General features: G+C 42.9%; 1 protein-coding gene across 6 annotated transcripts in view; it reads right to left on the bottom strand.

The window, feature by feature from the left end:
• Positions 1 to 24,945, bottom strand: part of Clnk (cytokine dependent hematopoietic cell linker) — a 229,445-nt gene that overhangs the window by 141,666 nt on the left and 62,834 nt on the right. For all 6 annotated transcript variants that reach the window (XM_085691946.2, XM_085691947.2, XM_048414952.3 and 3 more), the window contains exon 2: positions 11,219 to 11,271. In XM_085691946.2, coding sequence (XP_085548072.2) covers positions 11,219 to 11,271 — 53 coding nt within the window. The remainder of the gene's footprint in view (positions 1 to 11,218; positions 11,272 to 24,945) is intronic.

Here is a 24,945-nt window from a genome sequence, read left to right as displayed (position 1 = left end):
CATGACTAGTTAGAAGACTGGAGATTTCTGGAGCTGGCGGACATGGCATTCTGAACTACCTGGTCATAAGATCATTATGTAGTTGGAAACTTTCTAGTAAAGAGTAAAGACATACTTCTGTCACCCCACTTGAGAGTTGGCACAAATGGGCCTGTTAGTCAGCTGGACAGGACAAAGCTTCTCAGGAAAACCAGAGATTCTAGAGATGTCAAAGATACTATAAAAGCCTACTTAAAATGTTGGTGAGCTCCATGGTTTCTCTGGTCACTCTCTACTCTCACTCTTTGAGGATGTGTTCTGCCCCACAATCTCTTTGACCAATGTCCATTCTCACTCCTTGAGGGTGAGCTCTGCTCTGCACTAAACCCTTTGGCCATTGCCCATGCTCACTCCTTGAGAGGGCTTCTCTTTGCTCTGAAGTGAACTTGTTTCTCGTCCATCCCAGTCTTCATCTTGTCTGAATTCCTTTAGTGGTGATCACAAGGACCAGGAAGCTAAGGTGAGTTCAGAGTGACATCCTGGTGTCACTATCTGGGACAAATAGATATTTATTTATATCTCCCCTGGAGAGCTCTTGCAAGAGTCAGTCAACAGGATAACCATGTGATCCTCTGTTCTCCTGGCACTCTGAACATATCAAGTGGACTTCTTTGCTTATGGTTTTGTCTGTTAGTATTTGTTCATTTATTGCCATTCTCATCTAGAATAAATGCTCCTCCATCAAGTTATATAAACTCAAAATTGATTTTTTAATATCTAACAGCATAGGCCTTTCACAAGCGATAATTGTAATGGCTAACATAAACACATTATCTGTTCCAGGCATTGAGATCTGTCTAACATACTACACTGAAGGAGTAGCTCAAAGGGATTTATTTTCATCTCTTTTGGTTACAACCGGTTGGGTTCCTCTTGGGCTCTTTGGTGCTGGTCTACTGATGATGACTGATTGATGACAATCTCAAGGCTAGAGCAGGCCAAATGCTGGCCTGCTGACCCTCATGCCTGATGTCTAGTGCTCATGCTTCATAATCTCCCCAGGGTTTCTCTGAGCGGCTTGAGATCTCATGGCATAGTGGTTGCCGACTTTCTAGGTAGAAAGTAGAACTGTATGGATATTTAAATGAAAACCCTAAGCCTGGTGCTGGGTTTCTTCGGTCACATTCTGTTATTAAAGTATCACATGATCATACCAGTTATAGGAAAAAAGCAAGTGGGTAGAAATAGTTGTGATGTTTGGAAAGCATCATTGGTTTCATCTATGGGATGTAACTGTGCTGGTCACAGTGCTAAGCACACTGTACATGTTAAGCCGTTTGATATTTTTTTCATTTTTTTTTGTTTGTTTGGTTTTTTTTTTTTTTTTGGTTTTTCGAGACAGGGTTTCTTTGTGGCTTTGGAGCCTGTCCTGGAACTAGCTCTTGTAGACCAGGCTGGCCTCGAACTCACAGAGATCCGCCTGCCTCTGCCTCCCGAGTGCTGGGATTAAAGGCGTGCGCCACCCGGCTTGCCGTTTGATATTTTTGATAATGCTTTGAGATAGTCACCATTGCTATCACTTTTACTTAGTAGTAAAAACAGCACTAAGGAGCCCAAATAAATGTCTACAATGTCACTGCTAGTGAGCAGCACAGATAACACCACTACCAAATTGTTCTAGAGTTTCAACTCTTAATCACAGAAGTATTTAGTTGCTCCACAACTAAGCAAATGCTTAACTTTAATATCTACCTTCATGGATTAGCCTGGCAGAATTCCTTGCATACTTGTAAATTTTGAGGAAAAAAAAAATCATCCTTTAAAAACGAATGGAGAAGGATGAAAAGCAAGAATGCAGAACCAAGATGCTCCATCTCAGTGGCTTGCTATTTAGTCTGTGAGAACATCTCCTTTCCAACCAGTGCACTTTCTGGGATATCCTGTTGACACTGGTTTCTCATCCTACCCATACGAAGCGTAACTCTTTTACCACATCTCACTTGAACACTACTTTTCCCCTGGAGTTAGCTTTCCTACATCTTACTGCAGGGAAGAGCTGGGCATAGACAAGATGTAGCTATTCCAATGACTGATTGCTAGTCTTTATAAAGAAGACCTTGACATAAATCCAAGTTTACAACATATCTCTTTGTTAAATACTACGCACTCAGTATGACCCCTGTGTGATCTAGTTCCCCAAACACTGGCCTACCCTATAAGATTCCCAAAGGCAGTTGTTTTCCCACTTATTTCTAGTAATAACATATATTATCTTAATATTTTGGCCTGGTTCTATTAAGTTTGTCAGATTTAATCATGAGTTTTCTTACTTTCTGGTAAAAGAAGCATATTAAATACAGTGCCCTAATTTCTTCTTTTGTGGTTGTGATGAAATACCTGACAAAAGCGACTTAAGGGAGAAAGGGCTTGTTTCAGCTCACAGCTCAAGGGTTCAGAACATCATGGTGGGGTGCCAAAGTAGCAGCAGGAGCCTGAGCAGGTGCTCACACGGCATCCGCAGCCAGGGAACAAGTGTGACAAATACCTCTGCTTAGCCCTTTTCTCTGTTTTAAACAAAGTCCAGGATCCAAGTCCAAGTCTCAGGAATGGTGCTGCCCACTTTTAAGTGGGTCTTCTCACCTCAGTCATCCTAAGCAGCATAAATCCAGCACAGGCTTGCCCCGTGACAAACACTCCCTCACAGGTGTGTCTGGAGGCTTGCCTCCTGGATGACTCCAGGTCTTGTCAAGTTGATAATTAACATTGACTGTCAGCGATGGGATGTCTAAACCACAGAAGACTGTTTAGTTTAAAACATGACTCCAGCCACACTGAAAAATAGTTGAACTAGAAAGGCCGGGGAGGTGGCTCAGAGGTTAAGAGCCCTTGCTAATCTTCTAGAGCCGTGGTTCCCAACATGTGAGTCATGACCTCTTCGTCTCTCCAAAAATATTTGCACCACAATTCACAACAGTAGAGACTATAACTCTATAACTATAACTTTACGGTTGGGGTCACCACAACATGAGGAGCTGTGTTGAAGGTCACAACATCAGGAAGGTTGAGAACACTGTTGCTAGAGGATCCACATTTGGTTTCCAATACCCACATCAGGCAGCTCACAAAGCAAAAAAGAAACTCTGAAAAAATGACCCAGTGATATTCACCACTTTTGATGGTCTTAATAGTGTTTTTTTTTGTTCATGTACACATTTTTGTATTTCAAAATATATGTGGTAATAACTGATTGCTCATTTTTATTTTGTTTCACTGAGAAATTCCTGGATGATTATTAAAGAACAACTTGAAGTGAGGGACCCACTCTGGACATGAATAGCACCATCCCATGGACTGGATACTGGTGATAATTCAAATAGGAAAACAAAGAAGCCTGGTAACAGCCATTCTCTCTCTGTGAGACTGCACAGCCCCTGCTACTCTCTCCTGATGCCTCAGTAGTCTGCTTTGGCTCAGGATTAAAGCAGTCATCCACTCCATCCGGAACAGAATCTTCTGAAACTAGTAAAACCAAATCCTTCATTTCTTAAGTCGTTCCTTTCTGCATGTGTCAAATCAATGAAAAGTTAGCCTGATATTCCGTGGGACTCCCAACAAGGAGTGTGGGACTGTCTCTGACTCTTTTGCCTGCACTTGGAATCCTTTTCCTCCTACAGGGTTGCCTCATCCAGGCTTGACATGAGGGTTTATGCCTAGTCTTATTGTAGCTTGCTGTGCTGTGTTTGGTGGATATCCTTGGGAGAGCTGAGGTCTATTCTTCTTCACTTCTTTTTTTTTTTTTTAAGGGAAATGGAGGAGGAGTGGGATTGAGGGAGAGTGGAGAAAATGGGAGGGACTGGGAGAAAAGGAGGGAAGGGTAATTGCAGTCAGAACGTAATAAATAAGAGAGAAAAAAATTGCCAAATAAAAATAAAGACTAAAGAAAAGTCTGGTCTGAGAGTTGTCTCCTAATTACTTCTAGTGAGTTGGAGGAGTGGGGAGTGGGCAGCCATCCTGACTGCTCAGCTAGGTATAGGACTCTCATCTCTGGCCAGCACAGTAAACCTAAATATTAAAACATGCTGTAATGTTCTTTTATTCCATGTGACACTTTAAAAAGCCATAACCTAGAAAAGTCAAAACTTCTGGGCAATCCCTCGAGACAGCTGCGAGTTCCCCAGTAGAAGCAAGCAAGATAGGTCTGCCTATTCCTCCCCCACACGGTGCATTTGCTGTTAGAGGAGAGAAAGGCTTCCTTGAAAGCTTCATTTCCCCATCATGGACCATCTTCATTTTCTCATGACTGATCAGGCCTGCTGCTCCTGCAGTGGCATCTCTGGGCCTGTCTGCAACCTCTGGAAAACTTTCTCTGTGGATCTCAGCTGTGCTCCGTGCACAGCTTGGGGCTTTTTAATTACCAGTGAACCACACCACTGACTCCTAGAGAGGCAGCGTCCTCGGCATCAGGATGGGTCTAGTTGGCCCCAGAGTTGGTTCCTAATTACTTCTGGGAAACTAGGAGGGCAGCCATCCTGACTGCTCAGCTGGGTGTTGGACTCTGATCTCAGGGTGCCAAAATCCCTCCTCCTCATTTCCCCTAGATTCAGTAGGGTTTACACTTATTAATTCCTGCAAATCAAAATGAAGCTGCTCTCTGAGGCCGAACACAGTGGTCGTTCACACGTGTGATGAAGGAAAATAATGATCTGGAGTTTACATGGGGTTTCGCTTTATCATTCCCACAGAAGAGGGAAATAGTTACCGAGCATTCCCTGGGTGTCAGACATTGTGATGAGCCTCTGTGAGAAGAGTTTATAAGCATCTCCACTTGGGGTTGGGTGAATTTTATCACACAAGGTTTTTCAGAGAACGTCTTTCTCTAACAAGCAAAACTGTCATTCAGTTTGGTGATATAACTCTGATGAGAAATACATGAAGAGTTTGTTCTTAATCATTGTAGGCAATCATTGGAAACAGTTTAATATGGTACATGATTATGGAGACTTAGTTGCTTTTAAATTGCCTTGACAAAACACTATGACCCAGGAAACTTGCAAAAGAAAGAGTTTAATTTGAGGCTCACAATTCCATTGGGTAGAGTCCATGACTACCATGGTGGGGAGCATGGCGGCAAGTAGGCAAACATGGTGCTGGAGCAGTGGCTGAGAGCTCACATCTCACCCACAAGCATGGGGCAGAGATCACTAATGGAAAATAGCATGTGCTTTTGACACTTAAAGTCCCCCCCCCCCCCCCACTGACTGACAAGCGTCCTCAAACAGGGCTAAACAGTTCCACCAATTAGGGCCAACTATTCCCATATATAAGCCCTTGGGGACCATTCTCATTCAAACTACCACATATGGGGTTTAGAGTCCAATATATGTGGCCTTAACAGTAGACTCTGATTTTGGAAACAGCACTACCCTAACGGGACTCTTGGGTGGTAACACGGGAAGGGTATTTGATTGCTGAGCATCCAGAGTGTGTGACATGGATCCCGGAAAGAATGATGACGAGAATTCCTGGCTTGCAGGGGTGACCAGTGATCTTTGGATTCTCTTTGGCTTTTCACTCTCATGGTTAGGTACCTAACTAAGTGAGAGAACTATCCAGGGGGTGTCATTTAGCTTAGCAAAATTCCTAGGGGTCTATGACTAATTTACACACACACGGGGTTGCCTAAGTCAATATCAACGGGTAGGGATTTTCAGGACGCTTCCGCCCGAGCCATCTTAGAAGGTAGTGAGCTCCTTACCCTGAGAATATTTGAACTGAACTTTGATTGTGTCTCTCAGAGATGTGGCTGAGTGCCACGTGTGACACTCCTATTTTATGCCTCAGGCTCCTTTCTTCTTTCTCTTTAGAATTTCTATTTTATTGCTTTGTTAATTTGCCATAAAAACTTTCTAAAACAAGCAAACGTTAAAGATACATTCCCTCATGTAAAGAAAGAAGCATGAAGCTATCAAATGACTCACGCCTGTGTTCCCATGGAACCGCAGACTGCAGAGAGGAATAGTGCTACATATGGCAGACACAGAAAACTGACAGCCGGCCACAATCCACCAGCCCATCCTGATACTCCCAGAGCCAAACTGAATCCTGGTAATAAAGCTGCCTGGTAATGCTCTGTAGGTAGCACTTACCTACGCAACAGCAACACCAAGGGCTAGATAAATAACCCGCTGAGAAGATGGGCCCACCATTCGTTACCAAGGCCCCTGGGGCTTGGGACTCAGAATGTTGTGAGTGAAAAACCCATATGGTCCATGTGCTGTGTTCTCTAAATGTGCTCACTGATACCTGGACTACTACCTGGTTATTCTGCAGTAAGTAACATGGATAGAGTCACAAGGTGGGGTATGCAGGATGGACTATGCTGAAAAATTAGCTACAAAATGTCTGCCAGTATTTCCAAGTCCCCTGACTTCGCAAATGTGAAGGAGGAATCCACAGCCTGATTTGAGTAGCAGTATTGCACCAGCATGATTTGGAAGAAAGTTTAATCATATGGCACAATGCTAGGAATAAAAATAGAATGTTTTGAGCAGGTTGCTGGAAATAATGCCGGGTTTTAAAAGTATACCAACATTTAAAAACCGTCCACACAGATTTATAAAATTGACTTCAGAAATCAGCAGCGGAGTCGTGGTTGAGTCTGGGTGGAAGGATAATTGGCGATTTTCCATTTCTTATTTTGGATATTTTTCTTAAATTTCCTTCAACACTAGGAAGAATTTTAGTAACAAACAAACCCAATTTATTTTTGTATCTTTTGGTGTCTTTCACTGTGTGCACTGGGGATGCTTGTACTTCCAGCATGCCCAAGTCTGGGACACATGATCATGCCCTCTGCTTGTGTCTTCAGAGGGGCCCAGCCAGGCTGTGGCTCGTTGGAAAGGCCTAGAAGCAAGCACTCAAGTGACTTTGTCTCTTCCAAGACACGGGGAGTCACAGCATCAGGGTTCTGAGGCCTATCCGCAGGATGAAGGGACACTAGAAACCAAACCACGAGTCTCCTTTTCCCAGCTCTGCTGTATTTATTACAGCGCAGGAAGCAGGCCCATGTATTCCTCTCTGAAAGCACTGCTGTGCTGCAGGGAACGAGGCTTCATGTAATAGGACGGATTTCCAGGGAAGCCATCAGGAAGCCATCACTGCAGGAGCCCCTTAAAATCATGCCGTCTGGACTTTCTGAGTTCTTGCAGAATTTTTTTCCCATCATTCTCTAGATAATGCCACAATGATTTATTTAACACTAGGAGAATGCTCTTGGAAGATGAGCGCTAACCTTCTTGATCTTCGTAAGTGATGTGCCTACCTCAGTGTCTGGGATAAAGCACGGTGAGCGAATGCTTCTAATAGACTCATGGAATTATATAGAAAGATGTGACAGACACCTGTGTAGCATCTCTCTGCACCTGTGTGAAATGTGTGAGTGTGCATGCCTGCGAAGTACGCAGGACGATAAGCATAGTTACCTGTGTGTGTGAATAGTGTCTAATTTTTCTTCCACCTATTTGTTTGTATTCATTCATTCATTCATTCATTCATTTATTCATTCACTATCAAAGTGTCAATGAGAAATCCTATAGTGATTTAACTGTTGTGTTCCTACAAATCCATAGGTTAAAAACCTAACCGTCAAGGTGATGGTGATAAAGGATGGGACTTTACGGAAGCGCTCAAGTCACAGTGGCAGAGTTCCCAAGGAGCATTTGTGCCTCCCCAAGAGACCCCAGAACACTCTTCCTGTCCTTCCTCCCGTGTAAGAACACCGCAAAGAGATGCTGCTATGAGACAGAAAGCAGCTCCTTACTGGAGATCAACCTTGCCTGCACCGTGACTGGGCTTTCCAGGGTGCGGAACTGTGTACAGCATCGTTTCTGCTGCTTAGGAGTCACCCAGCTGAGGCATTGCCTTGTAGCAACCCAACACAGCGTCAGGAGTCAGGTCCCAGCCACAAAGGTCATTTAGAATTTCAGTTACAGATTGGTAAATTTCAGGTGAGGAATCATGAATCTAAACACACATGGGTCACCTGGTTTCTTTGGCTGGAAGAAAGGACGTGGAGATTATTTTCTGGAGTTTGTCTCGTGATTCTAATGTCCCTCGGGTTTAGAATCTGCCATCTGGAGTCAACTAGGTTAATGATTAAGGAAGGGGCTTCCCCCAGGGTGGAGGCTGGGGAGCCACAGACCAGAACAGCACAGTCCTCTGTGTGGGACACAGAACAGGGTGTGGCTGCTTCCTCTGGTTATACTTTGGTGACAGCTACGATCACTTCTCCAGGGTGCCAGAAGGAAACGGGGCTGGGAACTGTGGACTAGCACAGCCTTTCTGGAGTCTGGAAAAGCTCAGATTCCCATTCAGGATGCTTGGCCTGGGGCCTGGGATTCCATATTTCTTCTAGGTTCCAGGGTGATGACAGTGCTGACACAGTCTGTGGTTGGAATGACAGAGTACCGACCCACCAGGAAACACTAGTTAGGAAACCCCGGGTGGTGAGAACAGCACAGAGCCCAGACAGATGAGATTTCATTTTGGGTATATATTTCTCGTGTGTGTGTGTGTGTGTGTGTGTGTGTGTGTGTGTGTGTGTGTGTGCGCGTGCGCGTGAGTGCGCGCGTACTGTTTTTTTAGTGTTCTCTTTCTGTCTCAGCACTGGCCTACAGCAATTCTATATGGATTAGCTGATCTGAGTGTCCTGAAGACAACAGACAAAAGACAAGTTTGTATGGGTGAAGACACATATCCTTTGGGTTCTGGGAACTTGGCAAAGCAGGTTCCTACTACTGAGGTGTAGGACAGGCGAATGGGAAAGTGAGTGGTTCCAGGTCCACTCATCTCCAGAGGAAAAAAAACAGTGCATGTAATGTGGTGACCATATCCTCCCATGGGGCGATAGTCAGCTTCATATCCAGGGTACTTAAAGCAGAAATCATTAAGATGCACTTTAGAAAGTATTTTAAAAAGCCATTGCCCAGCACTTGGGAGGCAGAGGCAGGTGGGTTTCTGTGAGTTCTAGCCCTCCCTGGTCTACAGAGAGAGAGTTTCAGGACAGCCAAGGTTACATAGGGAAACCTTGTCTCAAAAAAGAAAAAAAGAAAAGAAAAAGAAAAAAAAGTCATTGCCAAGATGATAGGCATCCCATCAAAACCAGACTGCCCAAATCCCACTTGAGAGGGACGAACTCTCCTCTCTGTTATGGAATATTTAACTATGTAAAGATGTGTTACATTTGTTTATGTTGCATTTGTTTAACCATGTAAGGATGGTATTTAACTGTGTAAAAACATGTTGCTGTTTTACCTTGTCTGACCTGATTGGTCAAATAAAAAGCTGAACAACCAGTAGCTTGACAGGAGAGGGATAGGAGGTGCCGGCAGAGAGAATAAGTAGGAGGAGAAATCGAGGGGGGAGAGAGAGAGAGAGAGAGAGAGAGAGAGAGAGAGAGAGAGAGAGAGAGAACAACAAGGGAGAAAGATTGGGCTGAGACCAGGGCCAGAAGCCAGTCACCAGTCAGTCAGGGAGACAACAGGAAAGTAAGATATAGAGAAAGAAAGGAAGGTAGGAAGGAAGGAAGGTTAAAAAGCCCTAAGGCAAAAGAAATGGAGAGAAACAGAGTCCTTGCTCATTCCTCTGCAGTGAGAATAAGAGCCCAGGATCGAGAGACGGTTTTCCCATCCTGTGGACCAGAGGTTAGGCTGCCCGCTGCTGCTCTCCATGGAAGTCTGTGGGTGCTCAAGTTGCAAGAGCTTTTCCCTTGGTTTAGAGCTGTTCCCACTCTAACCCAGGCCCCATTTGCCAAATAGAACCGTTTCCTGTTTCTGTGTGCCACCCAAGGGCTCCTCTAGGCACTCAGAGCCACTAAAAACCAAACTGTTCTTCCCCTTCTAAGTCATACCCTGCTTGCGGAGGCCATCCACACAGTTAAGATCACACAGCTCTGAAGTGACGAGCAAGGACTTGACGGACACATAGCCAACTTTAGCGCATTCTCTCTGGTGCCACCACCCTGCTTCTCCGTCTGCACCAGAGCAACGTGTAACCAAGTCAAGGAATAGATAAGGTCAATAAATACCTAAGTAAGCAGACGTCGGAGTTTGCGCCTGTATTCATCACTTTCCACGTGGCCGTGGCAACGAATGTGATGGAAACCATTAAAGAGAGGAAAAATTCACTCTCCTCATTTCTTCACTTATGCCAGACCATGAGAGTGGATGAGGCATCAGACTCCACACCACGGCAGTTTGGAAACAGAGGGAGGAAATGTAGGAAAAGGCCAGTGCAGACATAGCTCCCAGAGACACTCCTGCAGGGACCCACTTCCTCTGACTAGCCCCCACCTCCTAATTTATGGATCCATCCAGGGACTGATGGATTTGTTAAGCCAGAGCCCTCAGGGTCTAGCTGTCTCTAGAGGCTGCATCAGAGACATGGCCAAAGGCAGGCTTCACTAATGCCTTCGCAGCTCTTAGTTCAACCCAACTGACGGCCCAAATCAAATAGCAGAGCACATCAAATTTCTCTCATGGAAAGTGTGATTTTTGCATTATATATATTCCATAACTACTCCTGTTGTTTTTTTCCTATATTCACAGGCATGATCCATGATTGAGTTTTTCTATACACATTTGGTTATCCTAATCACATCACATATTCTGACTTTGTGCACAGAGAAAGCTGGGCTCAAGGTTTTATCCCGTGGGAGGCACTGGGCTTTTCTTTGTACCTCCACGCAGTGGCTGCACGCGACTCTTGGTATTTCTGCGCGAGTGTCCGGTGTCTCAGTCCTGGACTTCTCAGTCCTGTTCTAGCTGCACACCCATGCTGGGCCAGAACAAGTGGCCTGTGCACAAAAATTCTGCTGCTGGACACCGAAGCACACAGCAACCCGTCTCTCAGGAAACCCCCTTTCCACCGGGGCGTGGCGGCACTATTGAGGCGTTGTTCATCTTGTGGTTCCTGCTTCCTCTAGGACAGCAGTTCTCAGTCTGCCGTTCCAGACCCTTCTGGGGTTGCATATCAGATATCCTGCTTATCAGATATTTACATGATGATTCATAACAGTAGCAAAATTATAGTGAGGAATGAGGAATGAAATAATTTTACGGTGTGTGTGTGTGGGGGTCACCACAGCATGAGGAACTGTGTTAAAGGGTCGCAAGACGAGAAAGACTGAGAACCACGGCTCTAGAAACAGGAGCTGGAGTTCAAAGCGCTGTCTGGTACTTACTGGTTATTCATTGTCCTCGGCATCTGGCAAATGAGAGGGGTCTTCAGCTCAGCCTGCGGAGACAAAAACAAGCTCTTTACTGGACCTTACGCATCACATTTAGTTCTGTTGAGCATGCTACCCCTGAGTCTTAGTAGGATTAGCTGCAGGTGCTGGTCTAGAGGAAGCAATAAAAAGCAAATCAATGTAGGTCAAACACTGGTTTATTTCTGGCACAGGGTGGGGGAGGGGACGTCCCCCTCCCCCGACAGGCTGTCCTCCTTCTGTCAGCATTCATCCCATCTGCCCTGAGGAGCTGAGCAAACAGGCACGGAGTCTGGTTTTCCCTGGCGTGCAATTGTCCGCTTCCCCTGGGCACCTAGGAAGCGTCCGCGCAGGTTCCATTGGCTCTGCTCCGAGGAGTCCACGGGCTTGCCGAAGCAGACTGGAAAAAAGATGCTTTTCGTTTCCCTGCGACTTTTCCATAAAGTATTTACTGGAAGTTTCATTTGTATACCGCTTTACATCAGCCGCCACATTTTATTTGAGTCCAGTGTTCACTCTCAGAGGAGGGGTCATTAGTTCCATTTACCATATACATTAGCAGCAGAGAGCCTGCGCATACAGTAAGCGCTTTACATCAGGGACCATGTTTAATGTGTTCGAAGACTCTGAGAATTATAGCGGACATTTCACCGTACTTCCTGGAGGTCCATCCAGAAGCAGAGTTCTCATATTAGATAATTTGAGAATAGTGAATTGTGATCTTTTGGAAGTTGTGGGCAGGTAGGACACGAAATATCTTGGGGTGCCTGGGAGTGCTAGAAAGGGGGTGCTGTCATTTGTACCTGGAAGACTGAAGGGAGGGGAGGTGACTGGGTTCAGAGACTGAGTGGGAGACTGACTGAGGGCTTCAACTGAGGCAGCTTCACAAGGGAGCTGCGGAAGGTAGGATGGAAATGGCCATCCTGAGATCCTCCTATCGTGGACCATCTGCCGTTGTCACCCACTGGCTAGTGTCAGGAAGATCCCAGGAGTGAGGTCCTGTTGTGAAGACTCACTCCCATCAGACCACCAGGGCTCCAGATAAGTGGGACAGGGCAGAAGCTGGATTTCACAGCTTGGAAATGAAGCTCACAGAGGTTGAATTATGTGCTCATGCACACCTATCGCAGTAGGGGCCCACTTCAGAAATTCTGGTTCCAAATGTGTCATCATATTGCACATAACAAGTCTCATATATGTCAGTTGACTCTTCTGCGTGTCTACCCATCTGTTCACATTCCTCGTATCCAACCACCATGAACTGAAGGCTTTGTGTAAATACTATATCCAGTGTCCAATCCGTGCCTGAAAGAGGCTTTTAAAGCTGGGGAAGTTTCTTCATCTTTGTATGCAGACGGTGCTTAAAAGTGCATTGTAAACATAGACACACCCAAGACAGAGCACAACAGGTGCCAACTGTCTCATAAGGAAGGAGATGGCTCTTCACATGGTAGGTGAAGCTGGAGCTAGAGCCGGTTTTGCCAAAGAAGTCTGGTTCTTCCAGGCTCAGAGATAAAAATGCATTCTTCAGGCCAAGGTACACAGGCCTTGGACTTAATGACATGCCATAGGGGTTTTCTATGGATCGGTGGACCACCACAGAGCTCATTTTGACACTGCATGGAGGACTTGAGGAGATCACTCTTTATGAATGGCAAGGACAGCTCATCTCCAAAGTGGGATTCATATTTGACCTATGCGATCTTGGAGTAACCGTTGAAGAAAAGTTACAGAGGAACCTGAGCTGAGCTCAGGTTCTCTGACACCCTGTGTATTGCTTCATGACACGCCTGTCTTCTGAGGCCTCGGGTCTGCCACTGACTGCAGGGAAAAGGGCTGTTGTTAAGCTTCTGTTCTCTTATGGCTCTTTGAACAAGGCGCTGTGTCTTGTTCACAGTCTCCTCTAGCAGTCATCTCCTGCATGGTGGTGGAGAAGATTAAAACCCTATCAGTGAGACACCAACAATTTATAAGTCCCAGGCCGAGGAAATAGAAGGAGCTGTGACCATCTAGATGCCCTTGGTTGGAGAACTTAGTCTCTTACCACTTGGAAATGGTGGCATCAATGTTGTTGGTTTACACTATGGAGTTAGATGTTAAACTAATGTACAGGACGTTGTCTTATAAGGTACAAAATACAATGGAGTATGGATGTTCCAGTATTGATGGAATAAGGCTAGCAAGCTACAACAACGGATCCATCATGTCATAGTTCAGTATGTAGGCGTATTCATATCAATTTTAAGATAATAATACCTAATGAATGTAAATTATGTGATTACAGTAAGATAGGAAAAATAGTCTACCCTGAAGCATAAGAACTTTCTTATACAATCGCTTTGTTCCTTCATGTATAACTAGTGGTACTGAAGTGGAATCAAGCTCTCCGCAGAGGCCTCCCTGCAGGCCTGGCTCTTTGCCAGGTCTGGGGTTCACAGCTCTGAGGCATAGGCCAGCTCTTTTCAAGACCCCTCACATCAGTACGGTGGGAAGTTGACCGGCCCTGCTTCTGCCCTCTGCGGTGTCGCTCTGCATGAAGCGCTAGAGCTGACTTGGTCTCATTTTCTTCATCTGGAGGAAGCAATTGGGCCAAACAAGTCTCTTTTTAGCTCAAAGATGCCACAAAGCAGTTCCCTTAAAAACTATAATCCATCCAAACTTGATGACAACAACGGCTTTAAAATGTTAGAGGTATGTTATTATATTTCTTGCATTTTATTGTCTTCTCCAGTGGAGATTCTTGTAGAACTAAATTGCAGCGGTCTCTATGAAATAGCTATCACAGGGGACAGCAGGGAGGCTGAAGGGAATCTTTGTTGCTTACATGTAAACCTCTGTAATTTGTTTGATCTGTCTCATTTTTAAATATTAGGGAAATTTCACGTTGTTCTATTAGTGATTTTTGAGAGATGTGAGCTGTATATTGTACAAAGAGTGTTTTAAAGTGTTTATTTTTATATGAGCCAAACTCATTTGGCTCTGTAAAAAAGTAAAATTTCGGGTCTGAACAAGTCAGCGGAGCACAAGACAGCCAAGCTGCAGGGCCTTGGTAGGGAGAACAAGTACTCACTACATGGCCACAGCTCTCAGCTCCACCCAGATTGTCCTGAGATCTTCTGAGAACACAATACTCTTATCTGATTTCCTTTTCGTAAAGGATGTGGTAATTCAGTTAGAATCGCACGTCTGCCAGTTTTACGAAGATAAAACAGAGTAGAAAAGACATGTAGTTTTGCAAAGAAAACTGAACAAACTGTGATGCTATTCACATCCTATGTCACAGTGACCACTAAGTCTGTATAATCATCTTTAGTCGATACAAAGACAAACTGACATTCATATGTGTTAATTGGTTTTTTCAGGGCATGCGCATACCTGGTCTTTGAAACTCATTTGATCCTGACACTTTGGCTATACTTTTGGGAGGCTCTTGGCTTGGATATAGTCTTTACTTTTCTGTATCATGGGGCAGTACACCAGTGACTGCTTGGGTGTTTGTGAAGATGATGGGAGACATCTGTGATAGAAGTGAAGCACACAAATGTGTTCTCTTGCAGCTCACACTGGGTCTAGCATCAAGACACCAGAGTTGCTACTGTCGTTGGCTTTACGCTGAGCACTGATTCAAGTGAAGACAACAGCAAGACAAACAATAAAAAAAAAAACAAGAGGACTCACATAAAATAAACAAGAACAAGGTAGAATGGGGGCAAAGCTAAAAACTAACAGCTGTGCTAAACACCAAGCACTTGAACCTGAAGACGAATTAAATTCCTTATATTGCTTCCAGGTTTGAGTCTCCAGAAATGTGGAGTATATACCCATGCACATAGACACTGGCTCCATAATCACAGGTCCTTTGCCAGCCCTTTGGATCTACCTGTACTATAAAATGTAAGCTGCCCTGAAAAGTACACTTGGGTTGTTCTGTGCGGTAGTCTATGTATAACTGTAGTCTAAATGCCCCAGATACTTTAGTTGAGCGCTGGATGCTCAGATGACATGACTGTAGACCACCTCAGATATCCTAATAAGAAGGCTGACCACACTTGAGTGGATGGCCGCACACCCAGGGGTATATGAGCAGCACAAATTAGGGTAGATGGGTTTTTTTTTTAAAATGAGGACACCAAGTTGAGTGGGTAGTGAAGGGGAGTAGATTTAGAAGAAATATGGAGAGGGAATATGATCAAAATACAGTGTATGAATCTTTCAAAGAACTAATAAAAAGAAAAGAACAGAAAACAAAGCCACACAAAATGTCTTAAGTTGTGATTTTGCTTGGGACACATTCATAGCCACACATGGCCCCGGGGACTGGTCGGTGGGACATGTCTGAAAGTCTAAAGCCTGTACAGAGGAGCCAGAATCAGATCACCCTTTGCTTTGGATTACAAATCCATGGTTTCATTTTCACACTTTCAGTAGTAGAGTACCTTTAGCTTCCTCTCCTCCAGTACGTGTTTCTGATATCTATAGCGAGGAGTTAGAACAAAGTGTCTGCTCTTTCCGCTCTTACTCACACAGAACTGGAAATTTTAGCACAGCAATAAGATAGGCAAACAAACAAAAACAAAAATCAAAATAGGAAGAAGTGGAATTCTGACAGTTACATCCTCCTGTTTTTTATTATTTATTTGTTATTTATTTGATTTTATTTTTTATTTTTTTTTACTTTTTAATTTTTTTTATTTACCTCCTGTTCTTATGACACCCTAAAGACTCCACCAGAAAATTCTGAGAACTGATAAACAAGTTACAAGCCAGCATAAAAATCTAGTAGATTTCCTATATACCAGTGCAAACATGTTTGAGGAAGGAACAAGGAAAACAGTGCCATTTATAATTACTTAAAAATTACTTAGAAATAAACCTAACCAAAAAAGTGAAAGGCCTTTTAATAAAGATTTCAAAACACTGAAGAAGGAAACTGAAGACACTAAAAGTACCCGTACTCATAGGTCAGAAAAATTAATATTGTGAAAATATTCCCAAATATGATCCACAGATTCCCTGAAATCTCTACCATTGTTCCAATTATATTCAGAGAAATGGTAAAACAATGCTGAAATTTATACAAAAGCACGGACGACTCCAAATAGCCCATGTACTTCTGAGCAAAAGCAATAGCGTTGAACAAAATAATATATTGCCCTACTTTGCCTTCCTGTTGATGTGAGAAAGCCTGGCTCAAAACAAACTTGGGGAGAAAAAGGTTTATTGGTTTACAGGTTATGGTTTATCACTGAGAGAAGTCAAGGCAAGAACTCAAGGCAGGGACCCGGAGGTAGGAATTGAATGAAGCAGAGACCCTGGAGGAGGCATGATCTACATGGCTTGCTCAGCTCGCTTTTTATGTACCACGCAGGACCACCTGTCTAGAGGTTCAGGCCCTCTCACATCAATTGCCAATCAAGAAAATGCCCTATAGACATGCCTAGAAGCCAATTTGATGGAGACATTGCCTCAGCTGAGTTTCCCACTTTCCAGATGACTCCAGTCACCCGGAAAAGCTAACCAGTGCATTATATATACGTATATATGTATATAATATATTATACATATGCATGCATAAAAATGGAAGTAAGATTATGTGAGAAAAAGGAAGGGATTTAAGGAAAGGGGTCCGTCACTTCCTTGTCCTCAAGGCAGGATCAAGGTCATGGCAAAGAGAGGTTCAGAGGACTCACTTTTGAGAGCGAAGGGAAGCCTGGCTCTATGACCAGTTAGGCCAGCTAACCTTACAGTTTGGGATATGATGGTCCCTGTGATTGTATCTCATTATCTCATTACACAGTCAGTTTATGGGCTGAAAGCCATTTTAGAAACACAAGGAATTTGATGGCTATAAATCTGGTTCTATACTAAAAGCATGAGTAAGATTTCCAGGCTATGCTATAGAACTGGGTATTAACACGGGAATGTCTGCTTCTGAACTTGAAGCCTTCCTGATGTCTCAGAGAATGGGTTAGAAAGCAAAGATTTTGTGTATAAATAGATGGGGTTTTGATGTGGGTCTTAATCCAGAAATAATTAATACCCTTATGGTATCCTGAGCAGTTTAAACAACTGAAAATATGTAGCCCAACAAAAATTTCATTTCCTTGCCATCCTTGAGAACTCTTGCTGTCCTCTGGGAATGTGCCCGTGCTGCCAAGCAGCTAGAGAGATGCATTTTATCACAGACAGTTCTCCTATACTTTCCCTGGTAAAAATTAATATTTCATGAAGGGAAAACATGCTTTACAGTACATAAATTTTTTTTTGCTTTCAAATATTTCTCATTTATTCCCAGAAGATAAAGCTTATAAAAATACGAACCTCTGCTTCTTTGAAAGTTTAAGAAACATCATTTTAATGACAATGTACCTGATCAGATACAGGAAAGAGCCAACAGCAAACCTCAAGTTGCTGAGACAATGTGAGCATCAGCTGGGAAGCTGTGTATCACAAACTGGGTCAAGGCTGAAGCCTAAGGTCTGTGAAAAGCACCTACGAGAGCCGTCTGGCACCTCTCCACAGTCAGGATGATGGAGCTGAGGGAGAAACAGTACATGCATATTTGAAGGAAGAGAGGAGAGAGTGACTGAGTGAGCAGGGAGAGAGAGAAAAGAAGTAGGGAGAAGGAGAGACCCATACATGCACTTTCAAGTAAATATATCGAAACTGGGATTTCTCAGATGCAGACACTGAGAAATTAATTTGCCCACAATTCAGAATTCTGTGTAATTTTCTTCTATTTTCATATCAAAAATTAAGAAGTCACAATTTAGAGATGCTCATATTTAGAGGAGAATGATTGCTGATTGGGTTTCTAATTCTAACCCTGGCCAGGGCAATCAGCTAAAATTAATTAAATATAATGTTTCATTTGATTGAATTTCCAATGAGTGGCGGTATTAAGAGTCAAATGGATTATTATTATGGATTGTTTTGAGAAATCTAAGAGAATTCTCTTTTTTCTAGTTTTTCAGCTATTAAACTCGAGAATATTTTGTAAAATGACTTTGCAGCTGTCTTGATAACAAGTCACTTCCCCAAGCATCTCAAGGAAGCGTGGAAGGGCATCTATTTGTTCTTTTAAAAAGGTTTTGAGAAGGCCTCTAACACACAGACGTGATCTACAATTGGTTTGGAATTTATCACTCTTGGGGTATCTTCATTTCCAAAGCCGTTTCCATTTTCTTTTATGTGGTTTGATTCAGTAGAAAGATCTCTATGGCAGTGGTCACTTCTGCTTTATTGTACAGTAGGCATGCCCCTTTGTTTTCTCCTCATTCTCTTAATCTGCATTATGATTCTTTTTCTGTCATTCCTTCTTTTCAAGTTTTTCTTTCTACCCTATTCTCATAATTCTTCTGTTTTATTATGTTATTTAAGTTATTTTATTGTTCAGGAGAACCGAGCTGTAGCAAGCATACAATACATCTATCTATCTACCACCATCTCTCTCATCTACCTGTCTGTCTGTCTGTCTATCATATATTGACCTATTATCTTTTTTTTAAACATAAGAACTACCCTCTGTTACTTGTTTAGGATATGTTCTGTGGTGAGTGTGTGTGTGTATGCGTGTATACGTATTGCGTGTGTTTTGTGTGTGAGCGTTGTGTGTATGGGTGTATGAATGTGTGTGTTGTGTGTGTAGCAGGTTTACTGGTAAAGACTAATGTTTTTATTGAGCTATACATTTATCCTTAGTTATCTATTTGTCTATCTACTTATCTATGTATCTATCATCTGTTTTTATATATTGTCTGTCTATATACCTATGAATCATCTATCAATCAATCTCTTTCTTTATCATCTATCTATCTATCTATCTATCTATCATCTATCAATAACTTTCTATCATCTGTCTGTCTTATATATTTGCTATCTATCATCTGTGTATTTGTCGCCCATCTCTTCCATCTATCTCTATTATCAATCAATCAATCAACTATCAGACATATGCCTATCATTTTCATTTTTTTCATAGATTATTGCATAGTATACTTGATAAGTCTACCTCCATCTTAATGAAACGGTTACCTATTTTTGAAGATTTATCCTATCTCTCTCCATTTTCATTTGACTCTCATAAACAATGCTAGAACCCTACCAACTGGAGGTGAAACGGCTAGATCTCCATTAACTGGGAATGTTTCCATCTGTGACTTATTCTTCTACTAACTAATCAATTAATCAGTTCATTTGGTGATTCTAAAGGCATAGTTTTTGGACAAGAAGAGAAGCTAGGATACAAAGATTGCTGTTCATACTCTCTAATTTTCAGGCAGGTCTTGGGAAGAAGCTGTCTCGCTCAGTGATAGCTAACCATCAAAGGGGAGCAGCCTGCCATTTTTCAAAGTCATTTATTAAGCACCTGCTGTCTGTTAGTTGTTCTTCTGCGTCATTGCTTCACAAGAAATAGCTGAACGACGTTTGCATAAAGCTTAAAATCTAAAGCAGCACAGAAGTGCGGGGACTCTAATCAGTAATGGACTAGGAATAATGCAGCTTATGATAATAACAGATGACAATAACGGTGCCATTTGCTGCATACCAGAAATGTGTATAAGACATTCTATTTAAGTAAGATTCCATTGTAGGCAGCAATCCAAGTGACCCAGATTTCGCAACACCGAGCGATTCTGTCATTTTCCTTTTCAGTGAGAGCCCTCTGGAACCATATCTGCCTTGTATACAAACTGCACAGTGTGGGTGCGGGTGAGCTCAGCCCTTCATCTGTGACTTGAAGCACATTTGAAACCCAGTTTTGGAATTCAACTTCTTGGAGCATGATTAACTTATTTTTCTGCCCCTTCTTTCATTCAGGTTCACCCAACTAACAAGATGTAGGGAGATCTCTGAGCCCAGGGATGCCACATTGTACATCTTGGGTCTCAGTTTCCCTAACATGAAAAATGACACAAGCGCTTGCCCTTTTTTGCTAGCAGGGTTATTCTGAAAACCAAGTAAAAGCCTGGAAGTTAGAGTAATCCCCATCTTGCCCTTCTCTGGAATATGTGCTTGTATGTATGCAAATGCCAGAGGAAGAGACTGAATATCTTGCTCTATCTTACTCCCTTTCATCCCCTGGAGACAGAGTCTTCACTGAACCTGGAGCTATGCTGTCAGCCCGCAAGCCCCAGTGATTCTTCTCTCTCTAACTCCACAGTGTGAGGGTTCAGACCCATGTTCAGCCGTTTTCTTTTTTTACGCAGGGATGCAAATTCAGGCTCTTATGCCTTAGCAGCAAGTATCCTTGCCTACTGAGCTACCTCCCCAGCCCTTTGAGTAGTCTTTGTGGAAGGGTAGTGAGCGATAATTATTGACTCACTTCTTTGAGTTAGTGAAGCAAGGATTTTGATGTTCCTTGAAGTAGGCATGGAAAACATTCTAAAGGAAATCATATGCTGTACACCCAGTCTAAAAATTTTCAAGAGGGTCAGTACCTCTGAGGAATTTTCAGACACCACCACGTCTTTGACAGATGAATGATAAAAATAAATCTGAATGTGATGAGATTAGCTTTTTATAGAAATCACCTTAAAATAGTGTCCTGCAGAGGCTTGGGCTCCACTGAAATCTATAGAACTTCTTTATGTCAAAATTCTGAACAAGAGAAATAAAGGATTGTCCAGAGCAGTGGTTCTCAACCTTCCTAATGCTGTGGCTCCTTAATACAGTTCCTCATCTTGTGGTGACTGCCAATCATAAAATTATTTTCATTGCTGCAGCATAACTGTAATTTTACTACTGTTATGGATTTTAATGTAAATATCTGTGTTTTCTGATTGTTTTAGGTAAGCCCTGTGAAAGGGTCTTTTGACCCACCAAAGGGATCTTGACCCAAAGGTTGAGAAGCACGGATATAGATATAAAATAAATCAGCTAATAGTAATACCCATTATCATTCTCTCCGTGTTAATAATTGCTAAACATCAGAAATGAATTTTTAAATATTATGTTTTGATTCTCACCACAAAACCAAAAGGTAGACTCAACAAATCCATTGTATAAATTTTAGGTCTTGAGAGGTTAAGTAACAAGCCTAAAATCTCACTCCTGAGAAATCAGAGTCTGGATTGAAATCCAGGCATTGCTTTTCCCAAAGGTGGGTGGGTAGTGGAGTAGGAACTGGAGACAGAAATGGAGGATGGGCTGGAGGAGGGAATGGGGAGATGCTCTGTGGGGAGTGCTCAGAGATGGGTTCATCAGGAGATCCAGGCCCTGTTTATGTGTGAGCAGGACCTTTACCACCCGTGGTCTCCAAGCATCTGCTAATGGTTGTGGGACAGATGGCTCCCAGTGCCTGTCAGGGCATCATTCCATCAATGGCTCAGAACCCCTCTCTTACAATGGCAGTTTTGATGCTGTGCCCACCTAGTGACTTCTGAGCAGTAACATGGTTTCCTATAAGGATGACTTCTGAGAATAAACACTCTACCAATCGGAAACAACAACTTGGCATATGCGAGCATCACAGGTGGTCATTTAAGTCAAAGTGCCAGAGTGGTGAGAGTGCTTGAGCTCTGTCAGTACCGAATGTCCTAGAACTGGGGGAAGTGAGTCTCTGACTCCCAGGGCTGATGGAAAGATGCCCGCCACTAAGGTGTCCATGGTGGTTTACACTCTCAGAGATGGCCATGGACCAGGAGTTAGCCGTAACTCCATATGAAAGTAAATCCATCAAAGAACATACACCAATCACAAACAAATGGCATTGAAATTTCACCTTTATGCTGAACTCAGCTCACAGGGCACCCAAACACAGTGGAAAACCACTTCTTGTGTTCAGGAATTTGGAAAGCAAAATTCTGATGATCACTACCAGGAACATTTAAAATGTATACTTCGCAAATATTATTGGCCTACATCTGAGGGTTCTTTACAATTAAAAAAATATTATTATGTATGTGTGTTAGCATATGTATATATGCCTGCCCATGTTGACAGTTCTCTGATTTCACCTTGTAGGCACCAGGGATCAAGCTCAGGTCTTCAGGTTTGATTTCAAGCAAATTTACCTGCTGAACATCCTCTTGGGTGGGCCCTATAACTGGGAATCCAAAAACCATTGTTTAGTTTGACAGAAAGTAATAATAAGGGCCCACCATCTCAACAGATGGGGAGAGAATGATTTTTTTCTTAGACATGTATACATAGGACCATGAATATGGTATACAATGTCCTGTGTGCTTCACAGTCGCCAACAACTCCTATTGCCACAAGAGCAAGGACTAGAGGTGGTTTTAATTATTATTGTTTTATAGTAAATATTCTTTCTCTGAGTATGTGTATGTGGATGTCAGAAGCTAATTTTATATATCTTCCTCAATTACTCTTCACTTTCTTTTTTTTGAGATAAGGTCTCTCCCTAACTCAGCAGCTCATAGATTCAGGTAGGTAGTAGCCAACAAGCCCTGGGGATACTCCTGTCTCTGCCTTTCCAGTACTGGGACTTCCCGTGTGCCCTGCCACATCTGGCTTGTCACCAGCTCTTACATGGGTGCTGGAGATCTGTTTTTTCACACTTGTGTGGCAAACACAAACTAAGCTACCTCCCCAACCTGTCCACATTGTATTCATGAACCACAGTGTTGCTTTTTACTGCATAAGTATATGAGACTATATTTTGCTGTTAGTTTCTAATTAAAAAGCTAAAACAAATGTTTAAGTTATGGCTGACTATGTCCTTGGATGCAGTCAGCGGGGCCTCAGTACTAGGTATAAGACAGGGACCTGGAACCTGGGTGCACTTGGGTTATCATCTCTGACTCATATATAAAATTGACAGTACAAAGAACATGTCAGACCCTTGATGTTTTCTTTATTGAAACAAGTGGGCATGACACAGTGTGGCTGCCATTAATGCGCTTGCTGGGCATCTATTCTCTTCTTTGCCAGACACCATGGCTGTTTGCTCTCAACCTCATAGCAATCTCCCAGTGACAAAATGACAAACCACCAAAAGCAGATAAGTGAAGACCAGAGTCATATAAGCACATCTTAGAGTCATGCCTAGTTTGGGGGGACTCTCAAAGCCCTTTCTCTTTCCATTTTGACCCTGTTGTTCACCAAAATAAACTTCTTGAAATTTCAGTTCCATTTTTTTTGCTGTTGTAATATTCAGCATTCATATTTCATAATGCATTAAGAACACTAAATGAGAACACATGTACTCAAAGACTCCATACCAGGCTATGGAATTTTGAAATAGTATTATTCTCTAATGAGATATTAAAATAAAATATTTATACATTGATACATGTTAATACATTCTGTGGTAGTTGTGGAATGTTTATGAATGAATTTGGGTCTGATTTGAGATCAGGAAATGAAGTGAAAGAGAAAAAAGGAAATGTTTGCTGAATATGTACTAAAAATTATGACTATGTACAAAGTGTCAAGAATGTACAATACTTAATACAAATATTGTCAAGACCAAATAATTTTCAGTCTGGGTCTTTGTTGATGTCTCCCCATTATAAAAATGAAAAATTAGGCTGGAGAGATGGCTCAGTGGCTAAAATGGATTGCCATGGAAACATTTGGGCCTTTGTTCAAATCCCCAGAACTCATATTAAGCCTGGAGAAGTGACAGTAAGGTGATGATATCAGAGACTAGAGAATCTTCTAAAACTTCGGGGACAGTTAGCAATGCATAGCAGCAACAAACAACCAAGACACCACCTCAACCGATGTTGGAAGATGAGGACCAATATACTCAAGTTTGTCTTCTAACCTCCACACAATGCTATGAGCTGCTTACACACATATGCTCATGTTTACACGCATGAGAGAGAAGAGAGACTCTTTAAGAATTCAGGATTTGAGGATCAGCGATAAAAGAGCATACCCAGTCTACGTGGCAGAGTGGCTGAATGGCGGAGTTAGGCCCTGACTCAGTCAGCATCAAATCCTACAGTGTGTCCTAGGTAACACTGGACTCAATGAAAGCAGACCAGAAATGGGTTTATGGCCACTGTCTTTAGACCAGATGGAACTGAAAATAATAGCCCTTGGCTTTACAGTGGCCTTGTTCACGGAGTCATCTGAGAGGGCACCTTGTGTGGTGGGGGTGGGGTGGGCACAGACGCACCACCGTGAAGACGCCTGAGCTCAGAAAAGACTCTAGCTATAAATTCAAGGGCACAGTCAACAAAGCTACAAGCGGACACTGCTCACTTCCCACAAAAGCCGCTCGGGTGAAAATCAGCTTAGGTTTGAATTCTGTTTACTGAATTCCTTGCTGTGTGAACAGCCTTGACCATGCTCCTTGGACCACACAAGCTTCCATCTGTGAGCAGGGGGAACAAGATCCCTAAGGCTCAAGACTGGGCGGGGGAGTTAAATGAGTGAGCCCAGGAAGCATGGCTCGCTGGAGCCTGTGTTAAATCAATGCCTTTCCCTTTCTTGCCTCTCTAGGGTGCATTTTATGCGAGGCCTCTGGGAGGATTTCTAAAACTTTCTGCGCTGTGCCTCCAATTAGTCAGAGCCACCCTTGTCTTCCTGGCTCTAGAAATGACTATTCCCTGTAGTTTGTCTGAGCCCCGGAAATCAAAGGGTGCTGTTACAGAGGGAAAGGGGGCTGGAGCTAAAATTTAGAAAACAAGGATTGGCTAAGTGACCTTCATAAAAACCATAAAGTAAGCATCAATAAATTCTACTCCTATTTATCTTCTTAAACCTATGTTTGCCCTTTGATGACAACT

The sequence above is a fragment of the Myodes glareolus genome, chromosome 8 (assembly GCF_982192425.1).
Source record: "Myodes glareolus chromosome 8, mMyoGla1.1, whole genome shotgun sequence".
Taxonomy (NCBI): domain Eukaryota; kingdom Metazoa; phylum Chordata; class Mammalia; order Rodentia; family Cricetidae; genus Myodes; species Myodes glareolus.
This window is presented reverse-complemented; position numbering and strand designations above follow the sequence as displayed.